A 16,806-nucleotide genomic window follows, 5' to 3' on the forward strand; every position below is an offset into this window, starting at 1 on the left:
TGAAGGTTATTGTAATGTGTGTGTGTGTGTGTAATATGCCATTAATAACCTGCATGTATTGTGAAAGCTTAGCAGAGCACATCTAGCTGTCTCTGTCTTTTTATCACTCTCTCTAACAATTGGAAACCATGGCTGTAGGTTACAAATGAAAGAAAAAAAAGCTCTATTATGAACTGCTGCTGTGTCACAAATTCTGTTTGCCGGGTGCATTCCACCATTCATACATTCTCCCTAACAGATCTAAACAAAGATCTAAATATGTTTGAAATGTTTTAGACAAGAGGCTTTCTTCTTTTTCATTTTTTAAAATCAATTTTTTTTTTTAAACTCATTCTACTTTTTGTTTTTAAATAGAAAAAAAAAATAGTTTGGGTTTTACTAATGCATGTCTGTCCCAACAGGTTCAAATATAAATACCATCCTGAAGAATGTTCCAAGCGAGAGGAGGATCAGCATGCTGCCCTTCGACGCCGGCTTGAGATCTTCTTGGAGCTGATGAACCAGAAAAGGGTTGATGCCTGCTCTGTTGATGTGGATAGATCTGATGATCTCATCAAACTGCTGGATGCTGGTGGGTGCAACACATTTACGCATCATATTTTGTTTCTGCATGCATTGTGGGAGATGTGGGCTGAATGAATCAATGAAGTGCTGCACTTCTGGACAAAAGAGTCAATGACATTTTTACTTGTAACCAGCATCATGTGCTGTTTACAGACAAACACTAATTAGCTGTTGGGCAATTCACTTTAATTATACATAGGTATGATAAGCATATATTTGTTCACAAAGTGTACTAACACTTATAAACACCATCACCAGTTTACTTCTGCTTTCCATGCTAGCAGGTGTTAGACATGTTATCATGGTTCAAGTCTTTATTCAAAGTGATCACTGTCCCAGATGGTCACTTTTTGTTTGTACATTTTATCTTTAATCTATTTACTGCAGCTGTCTGCCATCTGCTTTACAGAGCGTACCTGATGCAGTTAATCATGGTAGCTGCACCAGAGAGGTTGTCGTGTTCTTAACTCATTTGCTGCTACTTTATGTACTGTGCTAGATGCCATTTTATTCAGGCACCAGGACTTGTGAGGTTGCCGTGCACATTGTAAAACTGAAGAGAGTCCTCACTAAATAATATATAAGTGTTTCATTAGTTTGCAGTGCTGAATTCAAAATGTGTGATGTGGCTGAAGAAGGTACAGATTGGGTGTTTGCCTCTGTGTTGGACTGAGAAGAACTTGCACACTGTAAATGAGCTTAGTTTTTAATGTCAAAGTATTTGTTCTGATTTTGGTTGCTACAAAACATTCCATTCTTTATTTTGAAGGTATTTTTTACCTCTTCTGGAATGTAAAGTAAATATTTCAAGTGAGAGTGTTTTGATTGCTTTAACCAGTTGTTATTTCATATTCTTCTCTTCCTTGTTGTTATGATTTTATGTCAGTTTTCTATGCTTATCATCCAAGCTCTTAATCTTTCATGGTTTTGCTCTGTAAAGTAGCTGGCAGGTGGGTAGAGATATGGGGGCACAAAATCCCTTTAGTCATGTTGAGGACAGGGCTACCTGTCTAGTGTTTATGCCTTGGAAAATTTGCTCAGTATACTCAGTAAAGTGTGAAGTTGTGAAGACACTTTAATCTTGTTGAGGATATGAAACCTTTCTATGCTGGGGCCATAAAAAAAAGCACCCAATATACTGTAAAGTAGTTGACATCAGGAAGGGTATCCAGCTATAGAAACCAAACCAAAAATGAAATGTGAGGAAGATATGGCTTTCTGGCCTGACTAGGTGAGCAGTTTCCTGAAATATTTGTTGGCTCTGCTCATAACAACCTAACTCATGCCACCATGGAATGCTGATGTAAAATGATGAAGCTTCTTGATTAGTGTTAGTTATATGGCTTTACAATATGGTTAATCACTGCATGATATGACCCCACATTAGTTTATCTTTGAAACTAATATACTTAAGTCTGTCCTCTGCCACATGCTTGTATGTGTGTGAGTGTGTGTGTGTGTGTCTCTCTCTCTCTCTCTCTCTCTCTCTCTCTATATATATATATATATATATATATATATATATATATCATCATCATCATCATCATCATCATCATCATCGTTTAACATCTGCCTTCCATGCTAGCAAGGGTTGGATGATTTGACTGAGGACTGGCGAACCAGATGGCTGCACCAGGCTCCAGTCTGATCTGGCAGAGTTTCTACAGCTGGATGCCCTTCCTAACGCCAACCACTCTGAGAGTGTAGTGGGTGCTTTTACGTGCCAACGGCACGAAGTCCGGTCAGACGGTACTGGCAAAGGCCATGCTCAAAATGGTGTTTTTTACATGCCACTTGCACAGGAGCCAGTCCAGCGGCACTGGCAACGACCTCACTCATGTTACAAACAAGAGTAAGAATATTCAATACATGTTGTTGAATATATTTATTCCTTCAAGATAGATCACTAACTTCATGATATATGTTGTTTTATGTTGTAGCTGTTATCAAACTGGAAGGTGGTGATGACACAGACCTGAAGGTATTAGACGAACCTGAACTATCTGAAAAGGAGGAAGCCGCCCGTGCTTCAAATAATACAGAATCTCAAACCACCACAGAGAAAAAGTAAGTTAGCTTTCATACATGATTCGACCTGTGGACAGATGAAGGTATGTTAGAGATCTATCTGGATGATAGTGTGTTTTTGTTTTTGGTTGGTAGTGATCATTTAACCCTGACTGAGCAGACCTGTGAACAAATATGCTCCAGATGTGGCCATCCATACTTTTTTACAGTTTTCCAAGTTTGCTTTCCAACCACATGATTTCAGGTTCATTTCCACTGTGTGTGTCTTCTGCTGCAGCCCTAGGCTGACCAAAACCTTGTGAGTGGATTTGTTAGATAGAAACTGAAAGAAACCCGTTACATACATACATACATATATATATATATATGTGTATATATATATACATATATATATATATATGTATGTATGTGTGTCCTTGTTCTGGCATTGCATGATTGTTGTAAATGAAGGTCACTGAGTTCCTTTTCTTTGTTTTGATCAAACTTGTTGCTCAGTCAGGCAAATCAGAGCAAGCAGTTTAGGTGGCTATCTGAAAGACAGAACATAGTTGTTGTGTAATGATCTAAATTTATGACCATATAGATGGTATGGCATATATATATTTGGATATATTAGTAGTGAAAGAAATTTAAAAATGCAGTTACTCTTCTAACATTTACTCTCAGTGTTGTTATACAGCTCGTTATGTAGGTGCCAGTTATTGAATTAGAGAAATTGTATCAATGTTATTATTTTACATTTCAGAACTGAGGAACCAGCCAAAACCACTGCACAAAAGACCCCAGAACCTGCTGACCCTAAGAAGGATAAAGAGAAGAAAGATGAGAGTGAGAAGAAAGATGATGTAAGTTGAAAAACTTTGTGTGAGTCTCTTCCCCAACTATTCCATTTATACATAGGGTTTTATGTTATCTGACTTTATATACTTTTTGCCTTACTTTTCATTTGCATGTATCTCTCTACCTTTCTATATAGTTGTCAGCCTGTCATGTCAATCATTATATCTGTTTATTATATTTCTGTTTCAGTCATTTTGTCAATCTAATTTGTCTGTCTCCATCTCCCTGTTTTTGATTCTTCCATCTGTATATTCATGTGGAAAGCTCAGTGATAGATTGTCTTACTGGTAAATGATGTAAATTCTTTTGTCCTGTTTTTGAAAGAGAGGGGGTGAGTGTAAAATGGTTTTTTCTAAGTTATGGTAGAATAAATAAAACACCTGTTGCAGTTTTTCTGTCTGTTTTTTTTTTGCTTCCATGCTTGCTTTAGTGAGCTTCTCTCTATTAGTATTTAAATGGTACAGGCATTAATAGTAAGGAGTGCATCCAGCATTTGTAATCAGCTGTCTACTTCATTTCTTGGTGAGAATGTAGTCTATCTTGTTATTATGTCTACACAAGTAGTGGATGATTATGTGAGTAATTGATTTTCTGAAATTGGTTTTACAAATGGTTAGGTCATTTGCATTACTAAATTTCAAAAGTCTTGACTCTGCTTCATTTTTTTGCATCATAACTAGAGCCATCAGGTTCATCAGAATAGCCATACTGATACTGTCCAACATATGCATTAAAGTCACCAGATAACAAGGTCACTGTTGTCTCTTTTTGAGATGTGTGCAAAAGTGACTCATTATCTCAACCCTTTTGTTCATGCGAGTCCTACCTGGGGACTTGTGTCACCTATTACTTGTCTGTCTGATTCTATCACAAACTCAATTATCTTGTTTATCCATTTCTCTTACTAACAGTATATCTTCACCACCCATTCTAAAATTGTTATGCACCCCTAAGAATTTGTACATGTATTCCTTGTCTGAGAGGAGTTTGGCTGAAGCTCCTTTCCTTCTTACTTCTTGTACACAGTACACATCATTTTGTCTTTTTTCTAGCATCTCTACAATCTTTCCAGATCTACTTTTCATTGTGCAACATTGATGGTGGGATCTGTAAGTTTCTGTGCATGAAAGGAAGAGGGCTTCTACTGCAGCTTGGTTGAGTGGGTTGTTGTATGTCTGTTTACACTTGCAAAAAAGAAAGTTGATGGGATCATTCAGTGATGACTGAGGGGTGATCAAACTTAGCTACTCCACTACTGCATGTGGCACTAACTTGGTAAATGTTAGTCTTGTGTGGTAAATGCTTGTTTTGTGTATGGTTTTCCAATAATTTTGTCTCTCTCTCTTTCTGTCTGTCTGTCACTCACACAAACTGTGTGTGATGACAAAAGAGGTAGACCTTAATGTTGTTGGGAATAGAGGACTATATATTTATTGAATGATACCGTTATGGCGGCTTCAATTCAGGATTTGAAGTTTCTGTATCAATGATATGATAGTTGTTGCCCTTCTTCAACTCTTATAAGCCTAGTGCACAAGGCACCATCAATTATAAATACTGATGGTGCCACATGCACTGGGCTTATGATAGCTGAAGAAATGTGACAATTATTGTATTGTTGACACAGAAACTTCAAATCCTGAACTGAAGCCTCCATACCTGTATCATTCAATAAATAAATGAATGAATATATATTATTATATTTTTATAGTCTCCAGAGTTTGCTGCAAAAAAAAATCAAGATGAATCACAGAAGAAATCGCCAGAATTTTCTAAGCAGAAACTCCCACAAACTGATGAAGATACTCCTTCTGAAACTGTAAGTACATCATATATAATAAAGAATATTCTAGTATTGTCTTTCTTTTCTTCAATTTCATTTGATATTTATTTGTCTGTTTCTAATTATTCTGCTTCAATGTGGTTTGCACGGGCTGTAGAGTATTGAATTTGATAAATAAAATGCCTTCCACTATTTCTTTCTTTCTTGTATTGCATTAAAAGTTCACTGAGATAGACTAGCTATTCATCTTTCAAGATTCTGTGAAATAAGTGAAGTCAGTCTTATACTGATATGAAATTAAATTGACTAATTAAATTTGTGGGGTTAGAAATGGTTATTTTTAACAATTTTCTTGCTGTATTGTGTGTTCACTTCTTTTTTTTCCATCTGTGATTCTATTTTTGATCTTCTATGTAAATGAAGATATTTCCTCCTTCTGGCTGCTTTTCTTTCTACAAAATGATAAGTTACATTGCGGAAATGTTATTTCAACAAGTTGTGTCTATCACCCGGTGAGATACATCTGCACCGCTGGATGCTCCTAAACCAGTTGCTGAGTGTCCCACCTACAAGGGATCCATGCTAGATGTGTTGAAACAGTTGTGATTAATAATAAATTTTTGTATATTCCATCTTCCGTCTTTCATTTGCCATATATATATAAACATGGGATGAAGTGTTCAAGGCTGATCTCAGAATGCTGAACCTTATGAAGGAGATGGCAGAGGACCAAGATAAGTATTTGAGAAGACCCACCCACCACAACAGAATTGAGATCCTAAAAATGAGGTGCCTCACAAAAAACGTTGGTGTGGGTGCTGGTGTCATGTAAAAAGCACTGATAATGGTGCCATATAAAAAGCACCCAGTATATTCTGTAAAGTGGTTGGCATTAGGAAGGGCACCAAACTGTAGAAACTGAGCCAAAACAGGTTATAGAACCTGGTGCAGCCCCTAGCCTTGTCAGTTCTTGTCAAGCTGTCCATTCCATACCAGCATGGAAATCTGACATTAAATGTTGATGATGATGATGGTGATTTGTTTTTTTCATTTCTGTGTTCATACCCTGCCAGGGTTGATCAGCTTGTCTTATGTCCCTCTGGTCTCCATAGAATACTTAAACTGTATTCATTGTAACCCAGTTGTTACTATATTTCTGTTGAAACACACAGCCCGTGTCTCAATTTTAACTTGCTACCTTCACCTATATATGCATATGAAGAAATTCCAATAATCCATTGTGTTGTCAGAGCCATTTTTTACTACCTATGTCATTGTTTGGTATGTCTCAGGTACATTAGCAAACTTGATCCCTCTCCAACTTATAAAATACATTTTCCATCTTCATTATCATGTTATGGTTTAACATCCGTTTTCCATGAAAGTATGGACTGGACGGTTTGACAGGATCAAACAAGTCAAGGTGGGAAGGGAAATGAGAAGGAAAATATAGGGGGTCAATATCATTTACTCTCTGACCAAATTGTTATCACTATTATTATTAGTACTGAAGAGAAATTTCACTTGGATATTTTTGTATTTAAAACATTACAGCATCTTGATTAAATACCTAAGTATATACATATTACATACTAGTAATGGCTGAAAAGTGGTATCTTTAATTTTTTTTTTCTGGTTTTCAGGAAACAGATAAAAAGACAAAAAAGAAGCGCCATCGTGACAAAACAGAGTACAGCTATGAGACTGGCTCCGAATCTGAGAGTGGATCAGATCCAGGGCCAGAACCTGCTCCTCCTGGTGAGTAGTTTTACACTGTTAGAGATTATGTTCAATGTTTTGGACATTCATATTTGAATAGATGACTTGTAATACATTCATATTGAGTAATTTTGTTGTTGTTGTGAATGGAAAGTATCTACTATTTTGAAAAATAGCTGCTGCATCAGATCAGGCCAAAAAGAATGTGCATTACAGATGAGGTAACTTAAGATTGAGGCATGCTGTGAAGTTGCTGTGTTATAGTCTATTCCAACTCTTGTCAGTATGGTGGGGTTAGATGATGGAGAAGGCTAATGGTGATACAGTAGGTAAAGCAGTTTACATATATCTGGCTGTGTGGTAAGAAGCTTGCTTCCCAACCATATGGTTCCGGGTTCAGTCCCACTGCGTGGCATCTTGGGCAAATGTCTTCTACTATAGCCTTGGGCTGACCAAAGCCTTGTGAGCGGATTTGGTATATGGAAACTGAAAGAAGCCTATCATATATATATGTGTGTGTATCTTTGTGTCTATGTTTGTCCCCACACCACTTGACAACTGCTGTTAGTGTGTTTATGTCCCCATAACTTAGCAGTTCAGTAAAAGAGAACAATACAATAAGTACCAGGCTTGGAAAAAAAAAATGTTCCGAGGTTGATCAATTCGACTAAAAACTTCAAGTTGGTGCCCCAGCTTGGCCGCAGTCTCACGACTGGAACAAACATAAGGTAAAAGATAAAAAAAAAGATGTGTGTTGTGAAAAGTTGGAGCAAAGTATTGTTTACCACAGAATGAATAATAATTTTCAGCAACCTGTTTTACTGTTGGATCTACTGAACCAATCTGACTAAGAGGTAATGTACTGTATTAGAAGTGGTGGCCAATATATGGGGATTGCATAGCACAATACCTGAAGCAAAGTTGATGCTCAGGGCCTTATCCATGTCATGAATTATATTTTATTTGTGTTAAAACTCTAGCCATTGAGCATTTATGCCTGTGTTTATAATCATCATCATTTAATGTCTGTTTTCCATGCTGGCATTGGTTGGACATCTTGACAGAAGCTGGTAAGGTCAGGGGCTGCACCAAGTTCCATAGTCTGTTTTTGCTTGGTTTCTATGGCTGGATGTCTTTCCTAATGTCAACCACCCGACAGAGTGTACTGAGTGCTTTTTATCTGGCACTAGCTCCTACACCTATGCTTTTTATGTGGCACTTTGGTTTTAGCATCTCAATTCCGTTGTGGTAGGCAGGTCTTCTCAAGTACAGCAGTGTGCCACATGTCTTAGTTCTCTGTCATCTTAACCTATTACCTACCAGTGATCTCATATGAGATCACTTAAAACTTAGAAATTTCATAATTATCTGTCAATATTTACACATATCTAACCTTTTTGCTATATCTACTAGGTATATTTCTCTGGTATTCAAATGAGGTTTGCTAATTTTTCACTCAATATCTTGCTTATTTCTATTTAAAATGTTATTTTGATCATTCCAGTGTGTTTCTAAGGCTGTTTTATGTTATAAATCAAAGTTTCATAAAAAAAATTCCAGTTAATAGAATTATGGGAGGTAACGGGTTAATTATTATTTGTTTAATTCCTTGTCTCTTTAATTTCCATGGAATCCTTACATAGTTGCATATCCAGGCATTTTAGAAATGATTTTAAGAGGAAAAAGAAAATTGCTCCAAAATGATGAAGTGTCCTGTGGCTAGTTTGCAGGCTGTTTGCTTTTGGGCAGAACAGGTACATAGGCAAAAGCTCAACTACCAAATTCCCTTTTCTTTAGGCGTTGATGACCCTGATGCTGCACAGACTGAAGATGCCAGTGCCGAGGAGACAAAACAGCGTAACACTGAGGAAGAGGAAGAGGAGGAGGAAGAAGATGCTGGGAATGATAGCAGCAAAGCTGAGGAAAAGGAAAGCAAATCTGGTAGGTTTCTCTCTGATCTGTCTTTGAGATTTACTGAAGACAACTTAATTGATGGATAATACTAATTTGCATATTCCCCCCCCCCCCCCCATTTTCTGTATATTTCCTTATATGCTCATTTCTTTTTGCTTTACTTTTTCTTAATGTGTTTCTCCTTTGCTTTTTCTTTCTGAGAATTGGATTGAGTGTGTCTGTACATTATGGTCATTTGTGATTGTGCACACACACACGCATGCTAACCACATGAGCCTATGTATTCATTTTCACATGAATATGTGCATACATATTTACATATATTATTTACACCTAGGTTCACTCATCTATAAGCTTTCTTGTACACACCTGCTCTGAGTCTATCACTTCATATACTGTTGTTTAACCCTAGGTCTAGCCTATTTGAGCAGATTTTGATTGAAGGTATTTTAGCAGGGACCATCCTATGTTTTTCAGAATATCTAAGAATACATTATTGAAGGAAAATCTGACTGCTGTTTCTAGCAGTATCAGTGTTAGAAATAGCTGTCAAGTTTTTCTTAAATGCTTTTTAAGTAGTTCCCTTGTTGGTTCATGACTCTTTATATTGTTAATGTCCAGCATAGAGAACATCAGAATAACCTGATTTAATTTGTTTAAAAAAAAACAAACAACTCTATCTTTCCTCTTTTCTGTTTAGATGAAAAAGACAAAGATGTTGATACTTCAGAGGAAAATGCTCAACGTAAAACTGAGAACCAGACGCCTCGAGCTTTGCATCGAACCTGTTCAATTTTTCTGCGAAACTTGGCCCCTTCTATTACAAAACAGGAAGTTGAAGGAGTGAGTATACAACATTATTGTATATAGCTTGTCTTTTTGAGATAATGTACTGTATTTTGTGTTTCATCATCATCATCATCATCGTTTAACGTCCGTTAGCATGGGTTGGACGATTTGACTGAGGACTGGCGGACCAGGTGGCTATACCAGGCTCCAATCTGATTTGGCAGAGTTTCTACAGCTGGATGCCCTTCCTAATGCCAACCACTCCGAGAGTGTTGTGGGTGCTTTTACGTGCCACCGGCACGAAGGCTAGTCAGGCGGTACTGGCAACGGCGACGCTCAAAATGGTGTATTTTACGTGCCACCTGCACCTTTTACTTAAAAATATCAAAAATTAGATTATGCTGATGCCACATACAAAACGCCCATGCTGGTGCCACATAAAAAGCACCCAGCATACTCTTTAAAGTAGTTGGCTTTAGGAAGGACATCCTTCCTAACTTAGAAACCAGGCCAAATCAGACTGGAACCTGGTGCAGTACTCTAGTTTGCCAGCTCTGGTCAAACTGTCCTATCCATGCCAACATAGAAAACGGATGTTAAAGGATGATGATGAATAGCCACAGGGGAACCCTGCCCTAGCAGTCTTGTAGCATGAATATATTCATGCCTAGATGAGGATGATACTTATACACTTTAATAGGTATTGATGAATTGTATAGGGGGTATATGCTCTCCACTGTATTCCAGTATGTCTCTTCATTTTGATGGTGACCACAGAGGTAGGCTAAAAGGACGTGGTCAGAGCAGAACAGTTGCTGCTCCTCTGCTCTTATTCTTGACAGTGTGTATTCCAGCTCAGTGTTAGTGGGGCCTCAGTCAAGTTATTCATTTTGCACCTATTTCTCTGTGTATGTGTTCCTTATGTTTGTCCATGATGCATGGGAAAGATAGTGTTTTTAGGGTGTTATAGTAATTCTCTGAGTAATTGAATATGTGTTTCAGCCCTTTGTAGTTGGGCTTTTTTCATTCAGTAGAAGGACTGTAAAAATTAGTCACTGATGCTTAATCCTAGGATTATCATTTTTGTCCTCGGTACAGTGCGTTCTTGCCCAAATTATCCAATGTGTATTTCTTTTTAAGACAAATGGGAGTGATTTGAAGGTGTTTGGCTGCTATTTCTAGCACGTCAAGTGACTATGTAGAGGCTACCTCAAGTAACTTTTTGGATTAGCATTTTGGAGCTAAATGTTTCTGCAGGTTCACTCATCTATATGGATTATTGCAGATTATGCAGTGTATTTGTCATTATTAGTTATGCCCCTTCACATTCCAAATTCAAATATTGCTGTGACTAGTTGTAAAGTGGCTCTAAGTTTACTGGGCCCCTGACTGCAGGGATACACTTTGAGTTTACTATAGTGTTTAGCTTAACTTTCCATATTTAAAGTTATTGCTGGGGTCTCTGCTTGAAATGTCAAAATTCACTTCTGAAAGCATACAAACTTATATTCTGTGAATGTGTACATTAATTAATTTTTTCTCGTTATTTTTGTTTTTAGACTTGTCGACGTTATCCTGGCTTCATGAGAGTTGCACTTCAAGACCCACAGCCTGAACGCCGCTTTTTTAGGCGTGGCTGGGTTACTTTTGAGCGCTATGTCAACATAAAAGAAATCTGCTGGAACCTTAACAATATTCGTGTAAGTAGAATGTTGGTGTCTTTAATAAAACTGTAAATATCGTACAAGACTAAATGCCTATGTTCTGAGTTCTCTCCATCAATCAACTTGATCTTCCATTATTGTCAAATTGCTGTACCCACCTGGTCAGCTTTGATCAAGTAGACCCATCATCATCATCATCATCATCATCATCGTTTAACGTCCGCTTTCCATGCTAGCATGGGTTGGACGATTTGACTGAGGACTGGTGAAACCGGATGGCAACACCAGGCTCCAGTCTAATTTGGCAGAGTTTCTACAGCTGGATGCCCTTCCTAACGCCAACCACTCAGAGAGTGTAGTGGGTGCTTTTACGTGTCACCCGCACGAAAACGGCCACGCTCGAAATGGTGTCTTTTATGGGCCACCCGCACAAGCCAGTCCAGGGGCACTGGCAACGATCTCGCTCGAAAATCCTACGGGAGCCAGTCAGGCGGTACTGGCAACGGTCACGCTCAAAATGGTGCATCTCATGTGGCACCCGCACAAGAACCAGTCCAGGGGCACTGGCAACGATCTTACTTGGCTTGCCGGGTCTTCTCACGCACAGCACATTTCCAAAGGTCTCGGTCAGTAGTCATCGCCTCGGTGAGGCCCAATGTACGAAGGTCTTGCCTCACCACCTCAGCCCAGGTCTTCCTGGGCCTACCTCTTCCACGGGTTCCCTCAACTGTTAGGGTGTGGCACTTTTTCACGCAGCTATCCTCATCCATTCTCACCACATGTCCATACCAGCGCAATCGTCACTCTTGCACGCCACAACTGATGCTTCTAATGTTCAGCTTTTCTCTCAAGATACTTACACTCTGACGGGTATTCACATTGACATTACACATCCAACGGAGCATACTGGCTTCATTCCTTGCGAGCTTACGTATGTCCTCAGCAGTTACAGCCCATGTTTCACTGCCATGTAGCATGGCTGTGCGTACGCATGCGTCATACAGTATGCCTTTTACTCTGAGTGAGAGTCCCTTTGTCGCCAGCAGGGGTAAGAGCTCTCTAAACTTTGCCCAGGCTATTCTTATTCTAGCAGCTACACTTTCAGCGCACCCACCCCCACTACTAACTTGGTCGCCCAGATAGCGGAAGCTATCGACTACCTCTAGTTTTTCACCCTGGAATGAGATAGAAGTTGTTTCCTGTTTGTTTACAGTCTTTATTGCACCTGAACATCTGCCACAAACAAAAACTAACTTGCTAGTTAACCTGCCTTTGATGTTGCTGCACCTCTTATGTGTCCATAGCTTGCACCGGGTACATCTTATAGAGTTACTACCTACTCCTTTTCTACATACTGAGCAGGGCCATCTACCTGTAGGGGTTTGTGTTTTATCTACCTTCCTACTTATTAGGATTTTGGTTTTAGCTAGGTTGACTCTAAGGCCCTTCAGTTCTAGACCTTGCTTCCACACCTGAAACTTCTCCTCTAGTTCTGATAGTGACTCCGCAATTAGGGCAAGGTCATCAGCATAGAGGAGCTCCCAGGGGCAACCTGTCTTGAACTCCTCTGTGATTGCCTGGAGGACTATGATAAATAAGAGGGGGCTGAGGACGGAACCTTTGTGGACCCCTACCTCTACCCGGAATTCATTGCTGTACTCATTTCCAACCCTCACCTTACTGGCAGCATCTCTGTACATGGCTCGCACAGCTCTCACTAACCATTCTTCTATCCCAAGTTTCCTCATTGACCACCAGATAAGGGATCGGGGGACCCTGTCAAAGGCTTTCTCCATGTCAACGAAAGCCAGGTACAGAGGTTTATCCTTAGCTAGGTATTTCTCCTGCAACTGTCTCACTAGAAATAAGGCATCAGTAGTGCTTTTACCTGGCACGAACCCAAACTGCATCTCATCTAAATTGATTCGCTCCCTAATTAGTTGGGCTATGACCCTCTCTGTAACTTTCATAACCTGATCTAACAGCTTGATGCCTCTGTAATTATTTGTATCTAAAGCGTCACCTTTACCTTTGTAGCAGTTGACTATGATGCTGCTACACCAGTCATTGGGTATGACTCCTTCGTGTATCACCTGGTTCGTAATACGGGTGACTAGGCTATAGCCAACACTGCCAGATATTTTGAGCATCTCTGCAGTGATTCCTGATGGGCCGGGGGCTTTCCCGGTCTTCATACTCTTAATTGCTTTATCTACCCTGGTACTATCAACTCGGATAGCTGGTCCCTCTATTGGGTCGACATACGGCAGGCTCTCTTTCTCCCATTCATTCTCTTTATTAAGCAATCTATCGTAGTGGCATCTCCAGACCTCTTTCTTTGCATCCTCATTTAATGCAAGTGTACCATCATCCATGCGAACACATTTCTCTCCTACAACATCACTATTCTCTCTCCTACACTGTCTTGCAACACGAAATACCTCGAGTCTTTGGTCCTCACGGCGCAGAACATTGGCAAATCTTTCCTTATCTGCTTCCCCTCTGGCTAAATAAACCTGTCACCTAGCCTCCCTTCTGGCACATTGGTACAATTCCCTGCTACCACCGTTCTTCCAGTCCTTCCAAGCCTGTTTCTTTTGTCTAATAGCCCTGTCTACCTCCTTGTTCCACCACCACGTTACTCTGGGTCGGGAGGGGACCTTACACCACCCACAAATCTGGTTGGTGGCTTTCAACAGGTTGTCCCGCAGAAATCTCCAATTGTCTTCCACGTTGTATGATGCTATATCCCCTTCTATTTCGTTAAATGCTTCAAGTAGCTTGTCTCTAAGTCTCTGTCCGTTTGCAGGGTCTTTAAGCTTCCACACCCTTCTCCTCCAAGCCTGTCTAATTCTGGGCACCTATTTTGCCTTGATCCCAAAGTCGCTAACTACTAATCTATGTTGTGGGGTACATTCTTCGCCAGGGTAGGTTTTGGCATTTATAAGCCGCCCTCTTTCCCTATTTCTGGCGAGGATGTAGTCGATTTGGCTAGAGTGTCTGCCGGAGCGGTAGGTGACTAGGTGACTGGCAGGTTTCCTGAAGTTGGTATTGCAGACCATAAGATCGGTTGCATCACAGAACTCCAGCAGTCTGGTTCCCTCCTCGTTGCGGGAACCGAAGCCATAGCCTCCATGTATGCCATGGAAGCCTCCAGCACGACGTCTGACATGACCGTTGAAGTCTCCAGCCACAAAGAGAAGGTCCCTGTCACTCGTCGACGAGGTAGTTTGCAAGAGGGTGTCATAGAATTGGTCTTTCAGACCATCTGGTAGCCCCGGTTGAGGTGCATAGGCTGAGATGACAGTAGCTAATCTATGATGAAGCACTAGTCTGATCTTAAGTACTCTGTCACTTACTCTAACAACCTCGATTACCTTATCCACCCATTTCTCCGCTAGAAGTATTCCTACGCCCCCGACCCCGTCAGTGTTCCCTGCCCAGAAAATCTTGTACCTGTGTTCTTTGCCTGTGGGGAACCTCGCAGAACCTCCTCTCCATCTTACTTCCTGGATGCAGCACATATCTACGCGTCTCCGTTCAAGCATCTCAACAATTTCACCAGATTTACCTTTCAGCGTGCCGACGTTGAGAGTGCCAATCCTAACAGTATGGGTGTTGGGGGTGTGGGCCTGTAGCCTGGGAAGGGGAAAAGCAGTGTCGTGTACCTGAAAAGAAAACTTGCAATTGGAAGAATTCATAAGCAAAAGCAAAACTACCTACAACCTGCAAACATTACTCAAACTTAATGCGCTACCCAAAGGTAGGGGAGAGGATGGCCAAGGCCACTAGATGGGTTCCGGGAGACAGCTGAGGATGACAGGATGACAGAGGAATGCACTTCCGGTGGAGGGGGCGGGAGGGCGGGTTACCGTCAGCGAGTAGATAGGGCTCTTAATTGTAGATTTTAAATATTTGAGAGACAACAATGCATAAATCGTAATTTTTAAAAGAGCAATGAATTCTAGGTGAATAGAATATATACGTGGCATGAATTTAGGAAGCTTAGAAAATGAATAAGTATGAATTTAAGACAAAAACTGAATTCAATTGAATTTCATGGAGAGAAACAAGATAAATAATAGAGGGCAGACTAAAGCGCGAAGGTATGAGATGTTTGAGGCCGTAAATAAATAAAAATCTCTATCTTATCTGCATCTTGGAGACTTCGTCGTAGTATGTCAGCGGAGAAGAGATTGAGATAATTTAGAATGGATTTCTCATTTATATATAGCCAGAACCTGAAGACCTTAAGGAAAAACTAAGAGAGAGAGAGAGAGAGAGGATGGAGGGGTAGACAGAGGCATGGCGGGAGAAAAGATCATCATCATCATCATCATCATCATATATATATATATATATATAGAGAGAGAGAGAGGGGGGACCAGTCAAGCAGCACATCACGCTGTAATTTCTAATATGATTATTTCTTTGTTAAAATGTTTGGGCGTGTTGGATATTTGGCTGTTATATCAGTTTGGTTGAGTGACCATATAGAGGTTCTTGTTTGTTCCAGGATTGATGCCATATAACACCAGGTCAACTCTAATGGAGCACCCTTATGCTTCACTTGTAGTCAGCCGAATGATGAGGTGTGATTTGCACACCGGGCGAAATGCTTAGCGGTATTTCGTCTGCCGTTACGTTCTGAGTTCAAATTCCGCCGAGGTCGACTTGACCTTTCATCCTTTCGGGGTCGATTAGATAAGTACCATTTACGCACTGGGGTCGATGTAATCAACTTAATCCCTTTGTCTGTCCTTGTTTAGCCCCTTGTGGGCAATAAAGAAATACTTGTACTAAATCTTCTAATAACTGAGGACTATAGAGACTTAAGTACCACCCCACATGTGCAAGAGAGGATATAATTGATTGAGTGTTTGTATTTTAGGGACTACAGATGGGTACAAGGTAGAATTTGAACTCAGAATGTGGATAGGCAAAATGGAATTCATACATTTTTATCAATTTGTTGTTTGATTTTTTTAACAGTTAATTATATTCCTTCATATGTAGAATAAAAATAATTTAAAAAATCATTGTTAATGATGAGGATGAGGGAAAAGTGCATGAAGAAGATGTTGATGATTTTTAGTTTGATAGCATCCAAACTTACTTTTTCAGCTGCGTGACTGTGAACTGGGGGCCATCGTGAACAGGGAGCTAAAGCAAAGGGTGCGCCCCGTCCATGGGATTACGGCCCACAAGCCCATTGTCAAGCAGGACATCAAACTTGCCGCAAAGATCATACAGAACCTAGATTCTAAGTGGAAACTCTGGGATGATCATGGAGAAGAGAAGAAAGATCTTGAAAAGGTAATTTTTTTATTTTTAAATTTTATAATTTGTAACTTTTAGGTGAGTGGGCAATATTTTTTATTTGCATTACTTTCTGACTAACTCTCATGTATCATGCTCTGATTGGGCAAAGACATAATCAAATGCCTTCTGTAAATTAGGACATTATTTCAAGTGAACACAGAGAGACTCCCTTTTAAGTACACA

General features: G+C 39.9%; 1 protein-coding gene across 1 annotated transcript in view; it reads left to right on the top strand.

Annotated features, from left to right (window-relative positions):
* The window catches only part of LOC106884507 (serrate RNA effector molecule homolog), a 52,759-nt gene that overhangs the window by 24,398 nt on the left and 11,555 nt on the right, over positions 1-16,806 (top strand). Inside the window, exons 6-14 of the mRNA XM_089350680.1 lie at positions 402-571; positions 2,505-2,631; positions 3,338-3,437; positions 5,144-5,251; positions 6,859-6,973; positions 8,732-8,875; positions 9,549-9,691; positions 11,197-11,337; positions 16,426-16,617. Of these exons, the coding sequence (XP_089206806.1) occupies positions 402-571; positions 2,505-2,631; positions 3,338-3,437; positions 5,144-5,251; positions 6,859-6,973; positions 8,732-8,875; positions 9,549-9,691; positions 11,197-11,337; positions 16,426-16,617 (1,240 nt within the window). The remainder of the gene's footprint in view (positions 1-401; positions 572-2,504; positions 2,632-3,337; positions 3,438-5,143; positions 5,252-6,858; positions 6,974-8,731; positions 8,876-9,548; positions 9,692-11,196; positions 11,338-16,425; positions 16,618-16,806) is intronic.

The sequence above is a fragment of the Octopus bimaculoides genome, chromosome 4 (genome assembly GCF_046866305.1).
Source record: "Octopus bimaculoides isolate indiv1 chromosome 4, ASM4686630v1, whole genome shotgun sequence".
Taxonomy (NCBI): Eukaryota; Metazoa; Mollusca; class Cephalopoda; order Octopoda; family Octopodidae; genus Octopus; species Octopus bimaculoides.